We start from the raw sequence: 21,434 nt of genomic DNA on the forward strand, positions 1-21,434 counted from the left end.
TAAGTTCCAAGTTTTTATATTTCACAATTTATATTTTATTAGAGTCCACAATCTGCTAAATAAAAGCAGTAATGAGATATTTCACAAACTATTATACAATTTAAATCATAAGAATTTAATTTCATAAAAAATTAGGTGCATATTCATAGTGGCTAACTTAAAAAGCTGTTTCATCTATGGTCTAAAATACTTTATAAGAGATTTAGTTCCAGCACTAAAAATAATCCATTGGTATATATATTTTTTACATGTTTTACAACATAAAGTTTGTGCTCTTAATCAAAAAGATCCACAGACTAATTCAGCATGTAAAAAATAATTTTACAAAACATCAAGTCAACCTTTCAAATCCACTTTTATTTTCTTTTTTCCTCCTCACATACAGACCTTCTCCCCACACATTTCTTGCAGCTATAGTGTCACTTGATGTTCAGGTACCATTTTATCCCTAAAACTTTGCTGGCATCAAAATATGACAGTTAACCAGTGTTAAATCTATAAAATATTTACATAGCACAGCACATTAAGCTTCAGACACTTGGCAATTAAACCACATAAAAATACGATAAGACCCCCATACTACATGTTCGGAATTGGTGTTTACAGTCCCTTTCTGGCGACTGTACACTGGTTCAAAAGGCAGCAGAGGCAACAGGCAGTTACGTGAGGACACTGAACACTATGATCTGGAAGCACATTATGATGTTACCCCAGTGTCATGTACCACCCCATCTTTCTCCAAGGTGGTCTCGTAATTCTAGAATGGCAGGTCCAGCTGATACAAAATGAAGACAGACAACAAAACATTTACTCTGTGGAGACAGCCTAACTCCTACTATGCACGTGCTGTGACTTTGAACACAACTCGTCCTAAAAACTTGTCACGATCATCCTGGTTTTTTAGGTTGGGTGATCCATCAATCTTGCACTCGACTGTTACTTCATTTACGGTACTGCTGGTAGCATTAAAGGAGACCTGGACAGCAACTAATGGCTGCAGATAACTCACCTGGCAAATAAAAGAAAATACGTGAATTCCAATTCTATAGTAACTTCACTTACACTTTATTAGGAGTTGGTTTATTCTGTAAAATTTTAAAAACAAGTTTTAATCTATTACTTTTTTTTTTCTTTTGAACTGGATACTCATTTTTCACTTAAATTTTTATGGACAGAAGTGACTAGATGGTTATGAATGTTCCTGTGAGCACTGCATAATCTAGATTGGGTCTCGTTATCATTTTTTAAATACTCTGTAATCTTGGTTTGAGTTTCCCCTTGCACCCAAGGACTACCTTACTGATTACTTAGCTCTCCTAGATCCTTACTTATGGTTGCTGTGTAATTTGATGCAAACAGATTACTAAATGTATTATTATGGCTGTGGTTTCTAGACACATTTCTTCACTAAAAATAACTAGGGGGTAATTCCAGGACTGGGGCAGAGAATGGACAAGATGAATATAGAATATCCTGTAGTGCCAGAAAGTAAGGGGGTGCTCAAAGAATCATGGTCCTATGTCCAAAGGACATGGGAGCCAGCCCGAAGGTCTCTCATTGGCCAAATCTGGTACAAATTTAGCTTCAAAATAAACAGAACAGATAATAAGAGTCCAGAAGAATATATGGATGTAAATAAATAAATGGTGGAAAAGGCAAAGCTCTTAGAGCTGAATGCCAACTAGTAAATGGAGGAAAGACGGCATTAGAAAAACATCTGGAAACAATCCTATTAGCTGATTCAGGCAAGAATTAACAAAGGCTTAAAGCTAGGGGAGAAACAGAATTATGTAGACTCTCCAATTATTCTCTCCACATGATACTTGCTGATTACAAAAGAAAAAAAGTAACTTGACAGCAGAGAAACCTGGCCGATACCATCTGAACCCAGTAAGTGTTCAAGGTTGCCATCACCACTAATGCGACCCAGTCATGCTATGTCTCTCCTAATAGGATGTTCTGAAAACACAGTATTTTTTCTGAGGCCTTCTTGCTAAAAAAGTACAATCTACATTTAATCATGAAAAACCTCAAATTCAAATTGAGGAACAGACACGAAATAGGCTAAGAAAAGTCCAAAACTCATTTTTGAAGAGTACAAGGACACAAAACAGACTGAGGAACTGTTCCAGGTTTTAAGTGACTAAAGATGTAACAATGTGATAGCCTGCACCAGGAAAACCACTTTTTCTTTTACAAGAAAGAATGTTACTGGAACAACTGGTAAAATTTCAACAAGGTCTGTAGACTGGATGATGGTACTGTATCAATGTTAATTTCCTTTGATAACTATTATGGTTATGTAGAATGTCCTTATTTTAGGAAAATAAGCATTTAGTGTAAAGAGTCACCATGTTTATAACTTAATCCCAAATGGTTCAGGAAAAGAAATTATACACAAATGGAGACTGATAAGACAAAGGAGGTAAAATACTAACATTTGGGAAATCTAGGGAAAAGGTCTACAGGAATCCTTTGAACTATGCTAGCCACTTTATTTTTTCACCTCTGTGCACACTCTATGCACATTCTAAAGAAAGAAAAAATGCTATTTTGAAAATAATCATCCTTTAAGTTTTGAACTATAGATGTGGGATCTCTACTTGGCATTACCATTTATATTTAAAGACCAGACTAGAGGATGCATGAGTTACACAGGGCATGTGTCTGCCTACCCTAGATAAGTGACATTTTAATACAGATATGCCAATTCCCCAACCATGAGTCAGGACCTTACAAACCTTCAAGTACTTACATGCAGTTTTTTCCCATAATATGGAAAATATTTTAAATCTATAGTTCCTTTGGGTGGATAAGTTGATAGAGCTGCTGTGTTTTCACTCTAAAGTAGAAAACAAGAGAAACCTCTTTTTAGGTCATAAAAACAACTTAAAAATATATATTAAGGCAATATCAATTATGAACAGTATGGTATTCTACAATGATGTTCCAACTTCATAATTATATTTTTGAGAACAGATGTGTTAATCTTGGTTTAAATCCTTTGACACAAACTATCCTGACTCTTCTTAAAATTCCTGATATAGCCTACAAGCTTTTCCAGGGGAGTCCCTTCTAACTTACAGCCAGATCTGTTCATGCACCGTCTAAAAATCTTATCTGCCTTCCAACTACCAAATGACAGTTCTTCGGCCACTGACAGCAGAAAGGCAGCAATCTGTACGGGACCAATGTATTCCTGAAATGATTTAAAATACTGTGCTTCCAGACTATAAACGATGGCTGCCACACAGTAGAATGTAGGATTCAGGCCTGGGAGGCAGCAAAAGTTTCCTGTGATTAGTAACCGTAACGGTAACCAGAAGGGGAAATTATGATGCAACTGCCAAAAACTATTAGGAAAAATTTAAGTTACTCTAAGCTAAACTCTTCTTAACCAATTTAAATACCCTTAAATTTATGAGCACAGGCAAATCAAAGTAATCAAATTTACTGGAATTATATTCCATGTATTTAAAAAAACTGATAAATGTGACAAATATACAAATTAGTTGTCCATAATCCAACTTGTTCTTGATAAACAGTGAGAATTCTCAGATAATGCATTCTGAATAGGACTACTTTTAATAACTAACTTTAACACACACTGAGGAGATGACAATCAATGACTAAGATCAGTGGATGTTTACTAAGCATGAATTAAAACATTAGTAAATGCTTGAATTCTAGACTTAAATGCACTAATCTTTATTTTTTAAAGCACACAGCAAAACTAAGAATCTCCTCTAAGGAGAAGTCCTACTCTGCACGTGTGACAGACAAGTGACACAGCAGGACGAAAGCACAATGCACAGAGTGACGATATCCTCACAAAACAGGAAAACTCTCATGATCCAGGTCGAAGGTAGGTGGAAAGAATAAGAGCTAACAAAGCTAAGAGAAATTGTAGAAACATTTTCAAACACCCCCCTACGTTTGTACTCTTTTACAATCACTGTGATGTGTGCCTTTCTGTATTGCTTTTGTTTAACCAATTTTAATACATGAGCTTAATTCACAGAAACAGAGATGGTCCCCAACATATAAAGGAGGTTTTCTGGTGGATTACATTTTACTGAGCTGGTATTTCCAGCCAGACATCCCACTTAACTTCTTTTAAGCTCAACACCCTTCTGTGGGCAGGATCAATTACCAAGAGAAGAACTGAGGCTCAGTTAAGATCACCCAGGTGTGACCAACTCTTAACTGTTCTCTTGGTTTGTACCAAAAGCATGTTGGCAAGCTTTTACTTGTACTTTACGAAATACTGAACTGCATATCTGAAAAACTTCGGGATGAAGCATAGGTATCATAGTCTCTAAGTATATGAATGACATCATCTTGGAAACTAGGAGCAACTAAGTCTAAGAGTCTATTAACAGTTACTAAGTTCCACTGAGAACAAAATAAAGTTTTGAAATGAGTGTATTTTCTTCTACACACCACCCTTAAAAGACCTGAACACAAACCAAATGTTTTCTAAGCAGTATTTGACCTCTGGGTAGCATTTACCAATTTTTTTTCCTTCTGTATTTTTTTATATATTCCTAAATGAACAGGATTGCCTTTTATAGAAAAATAAAATATTGAAAAAGACATAAATTGAATATTCCATCTTTGGCAGGAACCATCTTTAAAAAGTTTTTTTTTAAGATTTTATTTATTTATTTGACAGAGATCACAAGTAGGCAGAGAAGCAGGCAGAGAGAGGAGGAAGCAGGCTCCCCGCTGAGCAGAGAGCCCGATGTGGGGCTCGATCCCAGGACCCTGAGATCATGACCTGAGCTGAAGGCAGTGGCTTAAACCACTGAGCCACCCAGGCGCCCTTTAACAAACTTTCTAAAAACAAACCTATTCCACAACTAAAAATCCCCATCTACTTTGGTTATTTTATATACTTCACATACATCTTCAAAGCAAAATGGGACAACAAAGTGAAATTTGAGTCATTAACCAGGATTTTGCATTACCATTTCTGCCAACTATTCTAGAAGCAAAAGATACAGAAGAGATAAAGATCCATTTAAACCCCTAAGGGAACAGTTACATGGAGTTGTTTATACTGGCCAAACGTTTACAAAATTGAAATCTTAGGAGTTTACAGCTTTTGCCCTTCTGGCCAAAATATGTTTTCCTCTCTCAGTAGTGTTGGCTCCACAGAGCCACTAGTCATCCATACAGTCTGCTCACATGCAAAGGCAAAAGCTCCTGCACGCAGGTACACTGTCATGAAATTACCACCTCTACCTGGCTGAAGTCTACTAGTACCTAAGTCTCCAGAACTTTCTACTGGAAAGACTAGCAAGCAAGGAGGGAGGAGGTTAATAAAGAGTTACTTTTTCTGAATGTATCTTGTAGCCATAATGTTTTCTTGTCTTAAGAGAGTATGTGCTTAGATTTTCAGAAGGATCTGTTTATCAAGAAAAGCTCAGCTTAGATTGCAGCATCTGGTTTTAAGTAACATATTGGCTGAGCTGATTGGTATAAGGTAAAGTGAACTGCCTTTGGTTCACACATGTATACTTTAACGTAGATAAGAAACCAGAGATTTCCTGGCTTTTTATTCTACTCTAAATATTCAAAAGGAATTATTAAAGATACTCTAAAGTAGGAGCTCTCAAAGTGTGAGTAAAAGACCATCAGCATCACCAACACCTGGAAACTTTAGTTAAAAATAATGCAAAATTTGGGCCTCCCTCAGAACTACTGAGTCAGAGACTTCAGGAATGGTACCCAACAAGCCCTCCCAAGTCATTCTGATGCATGAACTAATTTGAGAGTAACTGAAAAAAAAAGTTTCTGCCTACATAAGAAGTCCTTTCAAGGCTAAAAGAAGTACAGTTTTCTCCACCAACAACTTTAAAGATTTTATTTATTTATTTGTCAGAGAGAGAGAGAGAGAGAGCACAAGCAGGCAGAGTGGCAGAGAGAGAAGGAGAGAGAAGCAGGCTCCCCACTGAGGAAGGAGCCCGATGCGGGACTCGATCCCAGGACCCTGGGATCATGACCTGAGCCGAAGGCAGCAGCTTAACCCGCTGAGCCACCCAGGCACCCCTCCACCAACAACTTTAGAAGTGATTTCAATTTAACATTTCAAGTAAGGTATACTTTTGACACAGATTTAGGGTTGGAATGCAAAATTTTGCACAACAATAAATTAAATTTAGAACTTAATATTTTCTCCTCAGAACTCTTACCCATCATTTACATATTTGTCTTAGTTGCACTTGCAGCATGGAGAGAAAACAGAAGAAGTTATGAGATGAAAACTGCATAGCACTCTGGAAAAAAATAAAGTAGGGACAGGAGCGAAAATACTGCCTCTGCCTTAAGGAAAATGTACCATGTTTCATGAACTCCCAGATGCCACTGATGTACACCAATTTATGTACTATTAATAAAGAAAAAAATCTATGGATACACTATTAAGACACCATCCATTATAAGGCCAACTCACTTCAGTTTTGTTAAGCTAGAAAAAAGTGAATCTTAGAATCAATGAAATATGATATAAATGTAAACACAATGAAATCAATGCACATGGAAAACACTTCTTTTTGAATTATCATTTGCAAATTAAGAAGGGCTAGACACCCAAAGTTTGGTGGGATTTTATTCTTCTAAGACTGGCACTAAAGAGGACTTTGAAAATGGGACAGGATAAAATGACTAAAAATCACTGACTTTTAAAATATTAAGATATACTAAAGTTTTAACAGAAGTTGGGTTATTTTTTGAATACTAACCTTTGAAGTACATTCTATCCTTGGTTCTCCTTGAGGTTTTAATCCAATTATCTATGGTAAAGAAAAATTAATTGAAAATCACAAACATATATGAAAGAACCTCCTGTTTTGTTGTTGGGGACCCACGGGTGGAAGGGTTGAGAGGAATACCAACTGTGTATTAAAACTGTTACATCTGCCTTTTAACTTTATTTTAGAGGATTAGAATGGACTTTCCAATATAATCTTACCATCAGTTGTCTTATTATGTACTGGGGCAATTTAGAAAAATAAATCCGTTACCAAAAAATTGAGTAAAACATAGCATTGCACTTCGCTACCCTTAAAACAAGAACCAAACAGAAAGCTTAACACTAATAGTAAGAACTGCAGAAGCACAAAAGTGGTTTTCGTGAAACTGTATTAGTTAAAACCCTCAACATATGTTTCCATAAGGCTTCCATGGAGCCTTACTATCTCACATCTGTTTAATCACATTTTAAGACCCAGCACTATTCAGTTCTGTATAACGAGGCTACTTTCATGTATGCAGCAGATATAACTAACTCTGCATGGCAACACACATCCATCTGTTTTGTGGGAGGAACTTTTTATGTTTTGAATTTATATGCATTTTACATGCAAATGCCTGTAAAGTAAACATTCCTCCCAAAAGAGAAGTTTTATGGCAACCTAAGTAATATGAACATCAGTAAGGATCCTTACCCATGTGATGACTTGGGAATGAACTACACTGGGACGCAGTCCCCCGCCACACTCACCAGCACAGCTCATGAGCTTCTGTACCGAGCGTGCTAGAAAAAAGCAACAGCTGCGAAATACGTACGTACTCTGTTCATTTTCACAAGAACACAAGGATTTCCTCTGGAGTAGCCAAACTCTGGATCATCCACACCACTGCACTCCTGAAGTAAGGCAAGAGGAAACTGACATGCACCATAAACTGGACCCTTCTGTTCATTAAGTGCTCCATCAGGACAGGCTGTGAGGTTCTTCTGTTCTTCTAAATTGTAAGCTGAAAAGGAAACATATATGTACACACAGATCAGCCAGAAACAGATCTTCAGCACAGCCAGAAACACATCATCCTTTGGACTACACTCTTCAACGACAAAAATAGCAATGCTGATTACCACATCATTCTGGGGAAAGAATGTTAAGTTTGTTCCTTTAACTTAATAGTTCTGATGCTTACTGCATTGAACAAGGACGCAAACTCTTTTGTCACCACTAGGTGGAGCCACACATGGCTAAAGCTTTACCCGAATGCCTCCTACGCTCCTGGCCCGAAAGATAGTGGTGACAACCTATAAACTTGTCAGATCACTATGTTGTATACCTGAAACTAATGTAACATTGTACGTCAACTATACTCCCATTTAAAAAAAAAAAAAGGGGGGGCGCCTGGGTGGCTCAGTGGGTTGGGCCGCTGCCTTCGGCTCAGGTCATGATCTCAGGGTCCTGGGATCGAGTCCTGCGTTGGGCTCTCTGCACAGCAGGGAGCCTGCTTCCCTCTCTCTCTCTCTCTCTCTGCCTGCCTCTCCATCTACTTGTGATCTCTCTCTGTCAAATAAATAAATAAAATCTTAAAAAAAAAAAAAAAAAAGACACAGTGGTGAGAACATAAAAAGGCACTGAGGCTGCCCTGATGGATTCTACAGTATAATGGGGAAAACAGGCATTCAGTCTAACAATCATTGCTCAAGGGCCCGAGGATACACAGTGCAGAGGCAGTCTATTCTGCAGGGACTGCAACAAAGCTGGGCGTCAAGAGGTGCCTGTGAGTTAACGTTAACTTAGGGTGTCTTTAGCAGAAACAGGTAACATCTTAGATAAACTCAAGTGCTAGAATTAAATGGTCCCAACCAGGAGATGGGAAAGAGAGGAGAGGGAGAGATACACAATGGGTTTTTGGCTGTTTGCTCCACAATGGCACAGTGTTAGGCAAGAGTGGCACAATAGTGAGCAAGCCTGGTGTGGTCCCTGCCCTCAACGAATGTGTTTACTGAAAGAAACGCATAAATAGTTAAGATATGCTGCAGCAGTACCTCTATGAGAACTACTGCTGTGTGGGTACAGCTGGTACCAGAAAAAGGCCACCTAAAGTGAATTCAACAAAAACAGGAACAAAAATTTCAAAGTAAATGTGTTTACAAGAAAATGTAGATCTTTTACTTTGGAAAAAAAAATTGAAAAAAATACTTGGTTTCATGTTTTGTCAAAAATTAGGATATAATTATAATTATGTACTCATTCAAAAGAAGGATTCAAATATTTGGAAGACCGGGCTAAACTTCTACAATACAATAGGTACCACACAACATTCATCACTTCCTTTTTGACTTTGGTGGCACAATCATAAAGATCATTTTGCAAGAAATATTCTGAGGCTTTCACCAATTTCCCCCAAGGGCTTTGATTACATACACCTTTTGGTATAGGTCAGTTTATCGTGACCATTTTTGTATTCTGCCACGTTCCACTTCAATACAAAATCCCTCTAATGCAAGGAGTCGTAATGATGAATGGTCTGATTATGAAGAACCCCCTCCCTGCAAGACCAAGGCATGATGGGACAAAGATCACTGATACCAGACAGCGTAACCAAAGAGCCCTATACACCTGAGAAAAGGAAAGGGAAAGGGAAGACCTGAAAGGAAAGGAAAGACCTGAAAGGAAAAAAGTTAATTTGAACAAAATAAAACTTTAAATTTTAAACAGTATCCACTGGGGGAAAAAGGCCATGTATCTTTTAATCTTTTTAACATGAGAAAGGCTTTCCTAGAATTCAGCAATAACAACTGAAAGTTAAAAGGGGGGAGGGAGGTGTTGAGGTTAAAGAGTTAAAAGTAAATCCCCCAGAAAATATAATATAGTAAAACAGAAAATGAGAGAAAAACAAGAGATCCAAGACCCAACTGACAGAGTAATTCTAGAAAGAACCAGAAAATTGAGCTGAGGAAATTATCAAAGTACTAACAGAAAATAATTTCCTTGAACTAGAGAACCTACTAAGCCTTCATCCTGAAAGATCCCCATCAAGTTCTCAGTAAAGTGATATTTTTTTAAAGATTTTATTTATTTGACAGAGAGAAGGCTCGGCAGTGTTTCTTAAGAACACAAGCAGGGGGATTGGGAGAGGGAGAATCATGCTTCCTGCTGGGCAGGGAAGCCCAACGTGGGGCTCTATCCCAGGACCCTGGGATCATGACCTGAGCTGAAGGTACACACTTAATAACTGAGCCACGCAGGCACCCCTAAAGTGATATTTTAGAGACTGAAACCAAACCAAATTTTAGAACCCAAAGGAAATACATTTAGAAACAATAAAAAACCAGCCCTGCAGAGGAGAAAAAGGCAAATACAAAGGAACTAATTCTATATACAACTAAACTATCACCTATAAATGCAGAATTAGGTCATTTTCAGAAATGAAAGGGCTCAAAATTTACATTTCATGGCTCTTTTCTTATGAAGTTACTTGAAATAAATATATCCCATTAAACTAGGCAGTGAATTATGGAAAAAGAAGGCAGGAGCCAAGAAACAGTGGATCCAACTAAAGTGATAAAAAGGAGTCCCAAAATGATAGCTGGATAAAGGCCTAAACAATTACCAATACAGACTATAGCAGGAGAGGAAAGGTTCTAAGGAGTTTTCCCAAAAAGGGGGGACTCTAAAGGATACCTGAAATGACAGTGTACAAATAAGGGAAGTCAGAAGAGTGTCTACAGATGATAGTAAAGTCTAAGTATAAAAAGGTGACCAATAACAAAACTAAAAATAGTAATTCAATTATTGAAACGGGTGGATGGGCGGGAAGGTCTGAGGCACGTGAGGTAAATCCTCATCTGCCGTGGCAGGATGTAAAGACAATGTATAAAAGTGATAAATCAAGAACCAGAATGAAAGTATAATATTCAGAGACATAGAAAAAAAATATTGTAAGAAAGTTCAAAACCATGAAGTTCTTTCCCACTGAACATGTATCCAGAATCCACAACCTCCAGAACTCACAACCTCCGTTGCTTCCTCTCTTGCCATGCCACCATTCTACTCCCCTACAATAGTGTAATGGCCTCCTGGTTTCCCCCCATAGTCTCAAAAAAGCAGCCTGAGTGATCCTTTAAAAATTCGAGTCAGATGATATTTCCTGCCTAAAAGCCTCCAACTAGGTCAGTGTAAAAACCAAAGAACTTTTAAAAACGGCCTCTGAAGACCTATACAACCTAGTCCTCCTTTACTTCCCTGACCTTGAGCTCCTTCAGCTATTACCCTGGCTTACTCTATCCAGGCCCCTCTAGCTTCTTGGATAAACCCTGACATTGTAGGCCTCAGGCTATTTTCCTCACCTTCAGATCCATCCTCAAAGGTTCCTTTCCATGAGGCCTTCCTAGACCACCCTGTTTGAAACTGTAACCCTTCCCATCTCTGCCTCATGTTCTTCCACAGCACTCATCACTTTCCCATGCCACTCAACTACAAACTTCATGAACACATTTTTCTTGTGTTCACTGAAAGAACTTAGAAAAGTGCTTGACACAAACAAGGCCTGCCAAAAAATATGTGTTGAGTAAATTAATACAACTACAGCTAAAAAGAAGTAGGACGGGAAACGGTTTTCATTATAGACCTTTCTTTACTGTTTGATTTTTAAACCACGGATTATATTTAGACAAAGATATCCTTAACAAACTATCAAGGGAAAGAGATTTAGAAAGACAGCCAAGTGGATGGTGTAGGATCAAGAGGTTTTTGACTTCAGATAAGAGGAAGTTGAGGACTTCTGCGTGCTGATGGGAAGGATCCAATAAAGTGAGGCTAAATATATAGGAGAAGGAATAGTAAAAAATGCGTCCAAGGCACGGAAAGAGGAAGATCCAAAAACCAGGACTGGGCAGGTGGCCTTAAATGTGAGGAAGGGCATCAAAGCAGGAGAAATATCACAGACAAAATGGCTGTAACTGTAGGTCTGTTTTACTGGTAATGGGAATACTGGTGGAATTCCCATCTGAGTACTTCCATTATTTCTTTAAGGCGGAGGCAGGTTATATGAAGTGAGTTATAGGGGAAAAGGTAATAGGTTAGAGGTTAAGTAGAAGTTGGAAATAATCCCTTCAGAGAATTATCCAGAGAAATTCAGTGGGACTGCCAGGTAGTAGAGTTGGTCCACTTGAGGGAGGTGGTGAAGTATTCATAGTGCTGCTTAGTCCTGAGAAAAGTCTTCATCAGCCTGCTTGGAGGCAGGCTCAAAGAACAGGCTTTATCCAGGAATTATATAGTTTCATCTAGGAGAATTACACGGGTTCATCCATGTGCATTTTATGACAGACTGACAGGTAAGGGATTTTAGAGTACTGGCAAAACTAAAAATGAAATGAAAAACCATGGAATTAATAAGCTTGGTATAAAGGGAAGTTAGGGAGAAGGGGCTGGGATAAAATAAAATAGTCAGTGAGGTGGAAGTCCCAATGAGGTAGAAGAATAGTGAGGGAAAGTTAAACAGGCGAACTCGAAGGCTGTGTCAGGAAAGCCACAATCAGTCATTTTGGCAGTGGGGTCCTATGTGTTCTAAGGAATGAATGCAGATCCCTGTGCCCTGAGGAAGAGGTGAGGTGATCAGGAACCAAGAGGCCAGCACATGGGATAATTATTCATGTGCCTGTTAATACCACGGAGTTAAGTTAAACAAGGAAAAACTGGGCTGGGATGTCTACTAGAAAGCATTACAGACTGCTAACTCCAAAACCCACAGTGGATAGGTATTTTGGTTGTTTTCTTAAATGAAAAATACCATTCCTTTTCCCCTCCACAAGTACATTGAATCCAAAAGATCCAAACACTTAAGAGTACTATTTTGTATAATTTAGTTTTCCTTTAAATACTTTTTAATGCAGATATAAATATGTTTTTGTCTCAACAGACTTATTCATGCACATATTATAGGATAGAAAAGTCAAATCAACCCCCATTAGGCTTAGACCCCTATGTCTTTCCATAAGTTAGAATATTCTCACAACTCATTTAAAATCTACTTGCAAGTCCTCTCAGTGGACTGTGTTTAACAAGAGAGGGGGAAAAAAAGGTAAAACAGACTCTAAGAAAGAAAGATGTTTCTAAAAGTAATCACTATCATATAGTTTCTCTAATAACTAAAATCTTTTACCTTACTCTAAGAAAACATACTTACGTTTTAGAAACTTCCTAAGGTCTTCAATGTACCCTTGATAGGATTCTGGATCAGACACAGTGAATGAATATTCCAATGCAGTTAGTGGTTTTGGAAAAACCATAAGTCCTATAAAGAGATAAAAGAAAAAGGGGGAAATTAACTGCAGGAAATTTCCTTTTTTCTCCTTGCTCTTATACTTAAAAGGCCAGATCTCATTAAATTATATGGAAAACTGTTTTCACAGACATACTGAAATTATCAAGAACTTCTCACTTCTGATTATGAAGGTACAGACATTTAAATGAAAGAGAATGGCAAGTCTTCAAAATCATTTAACATTATCAATTAAAAACCTCCCTAAATCTGATTACCCACAGTTAATTATAATTGCTCTGTTCTTCACTTTAAAATGTGCAGATTTTAGTTTGTACTCCCCATATTTATTTTCCTATCAAATATTTTCAGGTTGTGCCAATTTGCTATTAATAGAAGAAAAATTTTAGCAAATCAAAGTCTCCCAGCTTCTGTCATTCAAATTAACTATATGGAAAGAGACATAAAACTTACTCAATGAAAGAGCCCTCTACAATTTTAACTCTACAGTTAAATATTCTTCCTTCAGTAATAAACACTGCTCTATAATTAAAATGTTTTCACATGATGCGTCTGGATTATAACCACCACCAGTTTCCTATCAGGAGTCAAAACCCATGTATACAGAACATGCTGAATGAATTTATGGAAAGAAAATGTAAGCATATTTATCTGTAAGAAAGATAATTAGGCTTCCAACTTTAATATAAGCTTTCTTTGTTTAAAAAGCATTAGATCTAGAGGATCAGCTGGTTAAGCATCCAACTCTTGGTTCACGTCATGATCTGCCTAGCTGGGATACAGAGCCCCATGTCACGCTCTCCGCCTCAGCAGGGAGTCTGCTTCCCCTCTGCCCTTTCTCCCGCCTGTGCGCGCGCACGCGCACACACACACACACACACACTCTCTCTCTCTCTCTCTCTCTCAAATAAATAAAATATAAATAAACCTTTTTTTTAAAAAAAGATTTTATTTATTTATTGGACAGAGAGAGATCACAAGTAGGTAGAGAGGCAGGCAGAAAGAGAGAGGAGGAAGCAGGCTCCCCACCAAGGAAAGAGCCCGATGTGGGGCTCGATCCCAGGACCCTGGGATCATGACCTGAGCCGAAGGCAGAGGCTTTAACCCTCTGAGCCACCCAGGTGCCCCAATATAAATAAATCTTAAACAAACAAACAAAAAAAGCAAAGCATTAGATCTAGATTATTAATTCAGCCTTGCACCCAGGCTTAAAAACAGTCCTAAAATTTTCACTAGTCTCTAAACATTTCCCATATCAAAGTTATTAGAGATGCTATGCCTTGCACTGAATCTGAAAATATACAAATAACAAGGGCTGTTTTAGTTTCCATTACAACTGCTGCTCACAGACATCTAATTCTTTCTTGCTTTTTTCATTTTAATTCCAGTATGGTTAACATACAGTGTTACATTTTAGACAGATCCAGTTTATTTTAAACTCTAAACTTGCCTGTGTTGGTTTGCACGAATCTCGAGTTAAACTAGATGCAATGCTACCCAATATGATGAAACAAGGTTCCTACATGGGAGAGCAAATCTCAGTCTATATTCACCATAAAAGACCTCCTAATTAAGCTTCCCATTTACCTACATCAACACACCAGAGATCACTTAGATTTGGATAATCTCCTATGCCTGATTTTCCATCCACTGCAAAATCTCTACAAAATCTATAATAACTAAGACTTTTTGTAAAAGTATTTAATGAAGGAATAAAATGTCTTACTGTCCAGTATATTAAATGACCATCTGTGTATGTATGAAATTGTTTTTATTTTTTAAGGTTTTACAGCAGAAACAAGATACAATATCCTGCAAGTAAAAAAGTAACAGAATGAAGGCAGCTTGCACATTAACTATATTGAAAACACCTAACTTTAAGAAAAACCCAACATAAAATATCCAGATTTCTAACTAAAGAAATTTTAAAGAAAAACATGAAGATAGTATGCTTTATACAAAAGACTACATTCCTTTATATGACTAATTTCTAAGGGAATGTTTTAATGATTCAATTTGCAAAAACTCCTTATTAAGACGTGGAAATCTAAAACTGAATTTTTTTTTTAAGATTTTTTTTGTTTTTAATGTAATCACTACACCTAACATGGGGCTTGAACTCACAACTCTGAGATCAAAAGTTGCATGCTCTATCGACTGAATCAGCCAGGTGCCACTGAAACTGAATTCCTGATACCAGTTACTTCTCAGACCTTGCCTAACAATGCTCTTGGACTCCTAGTAACTTTTGCTATTTAACAGCCTATTTGAAATTCTTCAGTAAAAACCATGGCAGGTGTATATAGTACAGGTGTATTTTTGACACGGTATGCTTAATTCCTCCAAAGAGTCTTCCCTTATCCAAAATGAAGAACATCAACAGAATGTAAAGACTATAACAACTCCTCTATGTCCTTCCAATTTAAACCACTGGAGCATCAGAGTATGGGCACACAATGTGCATGTCTGTCAGGGTGTGAGGAGCCATATGTGTTTATGCTATATGTATGTATGGGTTACGTATATGTACCAATTTCAAACTAGCATTTGTTTTACTAGGTACAAACAATATTATTGAAGCGATGTCATTTAAAATTAAAACCAACATGGTCAATGCAAAAAAAACAGTATATTAAATACTGTATGGACTGTAGAAAATACAAGTAGAAAGAAAAAAATATTAACCATAATCACTTTGTAAAGAGCAAATTTTGTTTAACTAGCTAATATATATTCATCCAATGTTATATATACATATGTATGTGTGTATATCTATGTTTATTAAATTACTTATAAGACTTTAAAGTACTACAATACAGTTGTAAATAATTTTAAGTAACTCAGTTTGATAAGGAATATGGGGGCGCCTGGGTGGCTCAGTTGGTTCAGCAACTGCCTTTGGCTCAGGTCATGATCCTAGAGTCCTAGGATCGAGTCCCATGCCAGGCTCCTTGCTCGGCGGGGAGTCTGCTTCTCCCTCTGACCTCTCCCTTCTCATGCTCACTCTCTCATTCTCTCTCTCTCAAATAAATAAATAAAAAAGAGAAACTGAATATGGAACATGCTTTTATTATTCATGTAATTATAAACATTAATATTTCTGAAATAGATTGGATCGTGTTCAATGGTAATAAAGTCACATTACTTAGGTAGCAAGAAAAATAATTATTTTAGAATTACTTATTCTAATAAATATTAAAATTCTAATAGAATTATTTAGAGGTGTTTGGGTGGCTTAGTTAGTTAAGCCTGTGACTTGATTTCAGCTCAGGTCATGAGTTTAGGGCCATGAAATCAAGCTCCATGTTGGGCTCCTGACTCAACAGGGAGTCTGCTTGAGATTTCTCTCCCTCTCTCTGTGCCCCTCTCCCCACTCACGCATGTGCCCACACTCCCTTTCTCAATAAATCAATCTTAAAAAAAAAAAAAAAAAAAGCTTAGGTAGAAAGGAAACTGAGCGACAATGAGAGAGGAGGGGAAAACGAGCATGGAGCTAGTCTCTGATACTTGGTCAAATAAACTAAAAAAGAGAAAAGAGTGATTCCTGATGTTTGCACAAATATTAGGAGCAAAATAAGGAAAAGTCCTTAGAACAAAATGTTCCAAGAAAAGATGGTTGGGAAGCTGGTGCACTTTGGTTGCTGATAAGGTTCATGAATCTATGCCATGAGCAAGGATCTAAATTCAGGGTTCCTCAGCACCGGCCCTACTGACATTTTGAGCTGCATTAAGTCTTTGTTGCAAGGGTAGGGGGACTGTCCTGTGCATTGTAGGATGTTTAACAACGTCCCTCACCTCTGCTCACCAGTAGCACCTCTCCAGTTGTACCAACCAAAACTGTCTCCACAAGACCCCAGGGGAGCCAATCATTGTTGGATGAGAACCAGTGCTCCAGGAAGAAACCTCCCACATCACTCCTACCTTCCCTGGCCTGCTTGCTATCCAAATCCCCCCTCTTCCATGAGGAGCCTGCCCTTCTCTATTATCTGGAGAAGTTGTTCACATTTTGGGAAATTAGATATACTGGAGTTCTGCACATTGTTAGCTTCTTCTATAAAAACTGCCAGTACCTCGAGGACAAGGGCCATGTTCAACAAGGGCAAAGCTGGCATTCAAAGACTGTTGAATGAAATCAGGAGGAAGAAAATACGATTTAAAACAAGTGTTTCAAAAAAAAAATCAAAAACAAAAAAACAAGTGCTTCAGTTATTTTTTTTCTGTGGTGGAGTATCCTGGAGAATTTTTTTCCTTCGAACAATCAATGGACAAGAATTAAACACAGTAAGGGTATACTCATTTTATTCCCTACTGATATCTCATTTTTCTTACAATTTCCATACTGATCAATTAAAGATACAATACGAAGCTTATATTTTACAAGACCAACACTCTAGCCCAAGCTAGAGTTAAACTATATACTTTGTAAGTAAATTACTCAAGGCAAAGTGAAAATGCTACACAATATTCACAAAAGCCATTCATAACCATATTCAAAACATAGTCAAAAATGCCTTCACTATAATTCTCCATATTCATTCCTCCTTACTCCTGGCAAAGGACTCAAGATTTATCAGCTCCAGCCTTTATATCATTATGTAAATATTAAAGGTCTTCATATCAGTATGTAAATAATAAAGGTCTTTATATCAGTATGTAAATATTAAACAAACAAAAATCAAAATTTTCATATTACTTAGCTCCAAAGTTTAACTTTTACCTATGTAAAAAATTTACAGTGAAGATAAAGTATAACCAGATTTGTTTTTTTAAAAGATTAATTTGAGAGACAGCATGTATGCAATGCTTGAGGCTATGAGCAGGGGGAGGGACAAAGGAAGGAGAGAAGCAGACTCCCCACTCAGTGGGGAGCCCATCACAGGGCTTGATCTCAAGACCCCGGGATCATGACCTGAGCTGAGTCAAAACCAAGAGGAAGACCCTTAACCAACTGAGCCACCTGCGCACCCCAAAGTATGATGAAATTTATTTAAAAGCCACAGTAACTACAATATAATTACCTGGACTAGGAATCTGGTCACGATATTTTGGAACTTCATCGTTCAGAGTCTGAAGCATAGCCCACATTGTGAATGAGAAGAGGGCAGCCAGAAATCCATAAAAGACTAGGTAGAAGAGCAAGATCAAACCTGGAAAAGAAAATAAAACTTAGGACTAATTGGAGAAACACACATATGTTATGGGAGGTGTGTGGGGCAGATTAAAGAAACAAACCAACTGTTTACAAGGCTAGGATTCCAAGCTTTGCCATGCACACAGCCAAAAATCTCCATATACAGAACACCACAAAGTTGCCCAAGCAAAGGGTATTTCAGCAGGCAGCACCCACCCTTCCCAGGACCCCTTATCTCCACCAACACTTCCAACTACGGATAGCTTCCATGGTCATACTCTGGTTCAAGGTCAGAGCTTTAAAACTTCAGCACATAGGGGAATGTTTCCCAAAATGAACTTGATGTCCTCCAGTGAGACAAAAGATGATTTCAGGTGGAGTAAAACCCTCATATGCACATGTTCCTTTAAGCGGCAAACAGAAAGGAATTAGCACCTCAAGCCCGTATTTCACAATATTTACATAAATTTAAGTTTTATATAGTGAGTGGACTTAAAGAACAGCCAGGAAATGTGCACAGAAGGCAAAACATGAAGATGGTATTCAATGAATAATGTTTAGGAAACACTAGTCAAGTAGAAGGCTCATGCAAAAGCAAAGAAAGGACAAGGACAAGTGCCCCGACCAATGGGACTACTGACTCTACAGCTAAGCACAAAGCAAGAGTTGGCAGACCCAAGTTTCAACATCAAGGGCTTAGTCTTTTTTCCTTCACAATCTGGAAACACTAAAACAAATCTATCCGAAGCCAGTGACTTATTTGGGGAATATCTAAAATCATTTTTCTCAAAAATCTACATTCAAAGTTGTAACATCAGAAGTGGTCACCATCAAGATTATTTATCAGAATATATTGTTAAAGTCACACATTTATATTTAAATGTTTCAAAAATTGATCAAAAGATAACAAATCCCCAGATACCGCAATAGTGAAAACATTTAATTCCCTGGGGTTGAATTAACATCAGCTTCATCTCCCAGTCTTAATAACATACTTGTTTGCCTGACCCTAGTACCAGCAGAGGGGCCTGGTGCATAGGTTCCTATCTATAATCTGTGGACTCTCACCACCCCCAGGCAAGGATTAACTTCAAAGTTTTTGAGATTTCTAGTATAATTTGTTTCTAAGTATATCCATTTTCTACCCCCTGGAGAATCACTCTACAATGTTTTTCTGATTTTCAAAAGACCCCATGACCCCAAAACAGATTGTGCCAAAAGCTGGGTAACTTTTATTTCTTCAATTTGGGTAGGAAACTGCCCACCCCTCCTCCCAAATAAAGGGGAAATAATTAAAGCAATTTCATCTTAATTTAGACTAGCATCCACCCATCCTCCCTTGCCCCAGTTACCAGGAAGCCAAAATAGGGAACGAGAGGACAGAAGGAAGAAAGGACAGCATGTCACCTTCAGATAGCATCACTTCCCTACCACATACAGCGATCCTGTTGCAGAAAAAGAAAAGGAAGACCAATCTCAAAGAAGTGCTCAATTTACTATAGAGGGAAATGAAACACAAGCAAAGCCCAAAGGCTATTTTAATGAGACACAGGAGAAATGATTCTTACAGATCTAGATGTTTATAGGACCTAATAGATAAAATCCTCCATTCAACAGGCTAGGGTCGACAAATACATAAATGTAACAAGTGTCGGCTGTGTTCCACACTATAAAAACTCTATAGAAATAGGCAGATTGAGGTCACAGCAGTTTGTTGACTGATGCAGTAGGTAAGTTTAAAACAAAAGTGCTGACAGTTTAATTTAGTTGTGTTTTTAAGTCATCCCCAAATAGTAATATACTATTTTCAAAATCTGGTTTTCAGTTTCCAGGAAAAAGAACATAAATGAAATTTACAAAAAGTTACAAAATGAATAAACATAAAACAGACATGAACAAGCTACATCTAAATATGCTTTCTAAAGAACCATTACACAACAAAAAACTGTTAAAACCTCCTATGAAGTATGTTCCCCAAAGAGATACACAAATTGGGATGCCTGTCAACTGAGCATCTGACTCTTGGTTTCAGCTCAGGTCATGACCTCAGGGTCAGGAGATTAAGCCCCATGACAGGCTCTGAACCCAGTGTGGAGTCCATTTGGAATTCTCTGTCTCTTCCTCACCCTCTGCCCCTACTAAAATAAATAAATAAAATCTTTAAAAAAAAAAAGATACACAAATTATAACTGTGCCCCAAATCTGATGCCATATACTAGTGGCCATCAAGTCAATTTTGAATGTAAGGCATGTAAAAATAAGAACAGAAGTGATTTTAGCACTGAGTTTTCTCTACTTGAAAATGTTCCTTTTGCTGAGACCCAAACCTAATATTTAAAATTAATCTTACTTATTAATATCATATATGAAGGATCACTCATAAGGGTAGCAACAATTTATCAACTTTTACCTCCTTTCTCCTACTTAAAAAAAAAATACTAGAAAAACAGCAGTTGTAAATTACTGCTCTTATATACAGTTCCTCAGATTCAGTTTACAGACAGGCCTAACACAGTGATGCAGATCAAACTGGGGGCACACCCCAGGTTAGCAGTGGTTGGTGCAGATGGCAGCTGTTCGGTGCGCCATATCTGAATCAGTTCTAGTTAATGCAAGCAGAAAACATCAAATGAAGCCAAAATAGTGCTTTTTATATTACTGATGTTCCCCAGGTTAAAATCCTTCAAGAATTTCCTTAAGTCAGGGACGCCTGGGAGGCTCAGTCGTTAAGTGTCTGCCTTCAGCTCAGGTCATGATCCCAGGATCTTGGGATTGAGTCCTGTATCAGGCTCCTTGCTCAGCAGAGAGACTGCTTCTCCCTCTGCCAGCAGCTCCCCCTGCTTGTGCTCTCTCTTGCTGACAAAATCTTAAAAAAAAAAAAAAAAAAAAAAAGGAAAAAAATTTTTTTCCTTAAGTCATTAACCAACTAAAGAAACTAACATGCACTAAACTCTGAAGAAACATGAGCATTTTTAATAGTATGAGGTCAGAAGAATTATAACTAGAGATATTTATTCAAAATAAGTATCAAAAAGCTTAATGTTGTAATTGGTGTCTTTTTTTTTTTTTTTAAAGATTTTATTTATTTGACACAGAGAGAGAGAGAGAGAGAGAGAGCACAAGCAGGGGGAGTGGCAGGCAGAGGGAGAGGGAGAAGCATGCTCTCTGCTGAGCAAGGAGCCTGATGTGGGGCTCAATCCTAGGACCTGGGGATCATGACCTGAGCCGAAGGCAGATGCTTAACCAACTGAGCCACCCAGACACTCCTGGT

At 37.7% G+C, this 21,434-nt stretch overlaps 1 protein-coding gene across 1 annotated transcript in view; it reads right to left on the reverse strand.

The window, feature by feature from the left end:
* LOC111152174 (ATPase Na+/K+ transporting subunit beta 3) overlaps positions 1-21,434 on the reverse strand; it is a 44,832-nt gene continuing 23,398 nt past the window's right edge. Inside the window, exons 2-7 of the mRNA XM_022510543.1 lie at positions 18,051-18,179; positions 12,937-13,044; positions 7,577-7,761; positions 6,747-6,797; positions 2,756-2,842; positions 1-1,009 (exon numbers count right to left, since the gene is read on the reverse strand). Coding sequence (XP_022366251.1) covers positions 836-1,009; positions 2,756-2,842; positions 6,747-6,797; positions 7,577-7,761; positions 12,937-13,044; positions 18,051-18,179 — 734 coding nt within the window. The 3' untranslated portion in view covers positions 1-835. The remainder of the gene's footprint in view (positions 1,010-2,755; positions 2,843-6,746; positions 6,798-7,576; positions 7,762-12,936; positions 13,045-18,050; positions 18,180-21,434) is intronic.

This window comes from Enhydra lutris, unplaced genomic scaffold, assembly GCF_002288905.1.
Source record: "Enhydra lutris kenyoni isolate GAN:26980312 unplaced genomic scaffold, ASM228890v2 scaffoldscaffold2, whole genome shotgun sequence".
NCBI classification, from domain to species: Eukaryota; Metazoa; Chordata; class Mammalia; order Carnivora; family Mustelidae; genus Enhydra; species Enhydra lutris.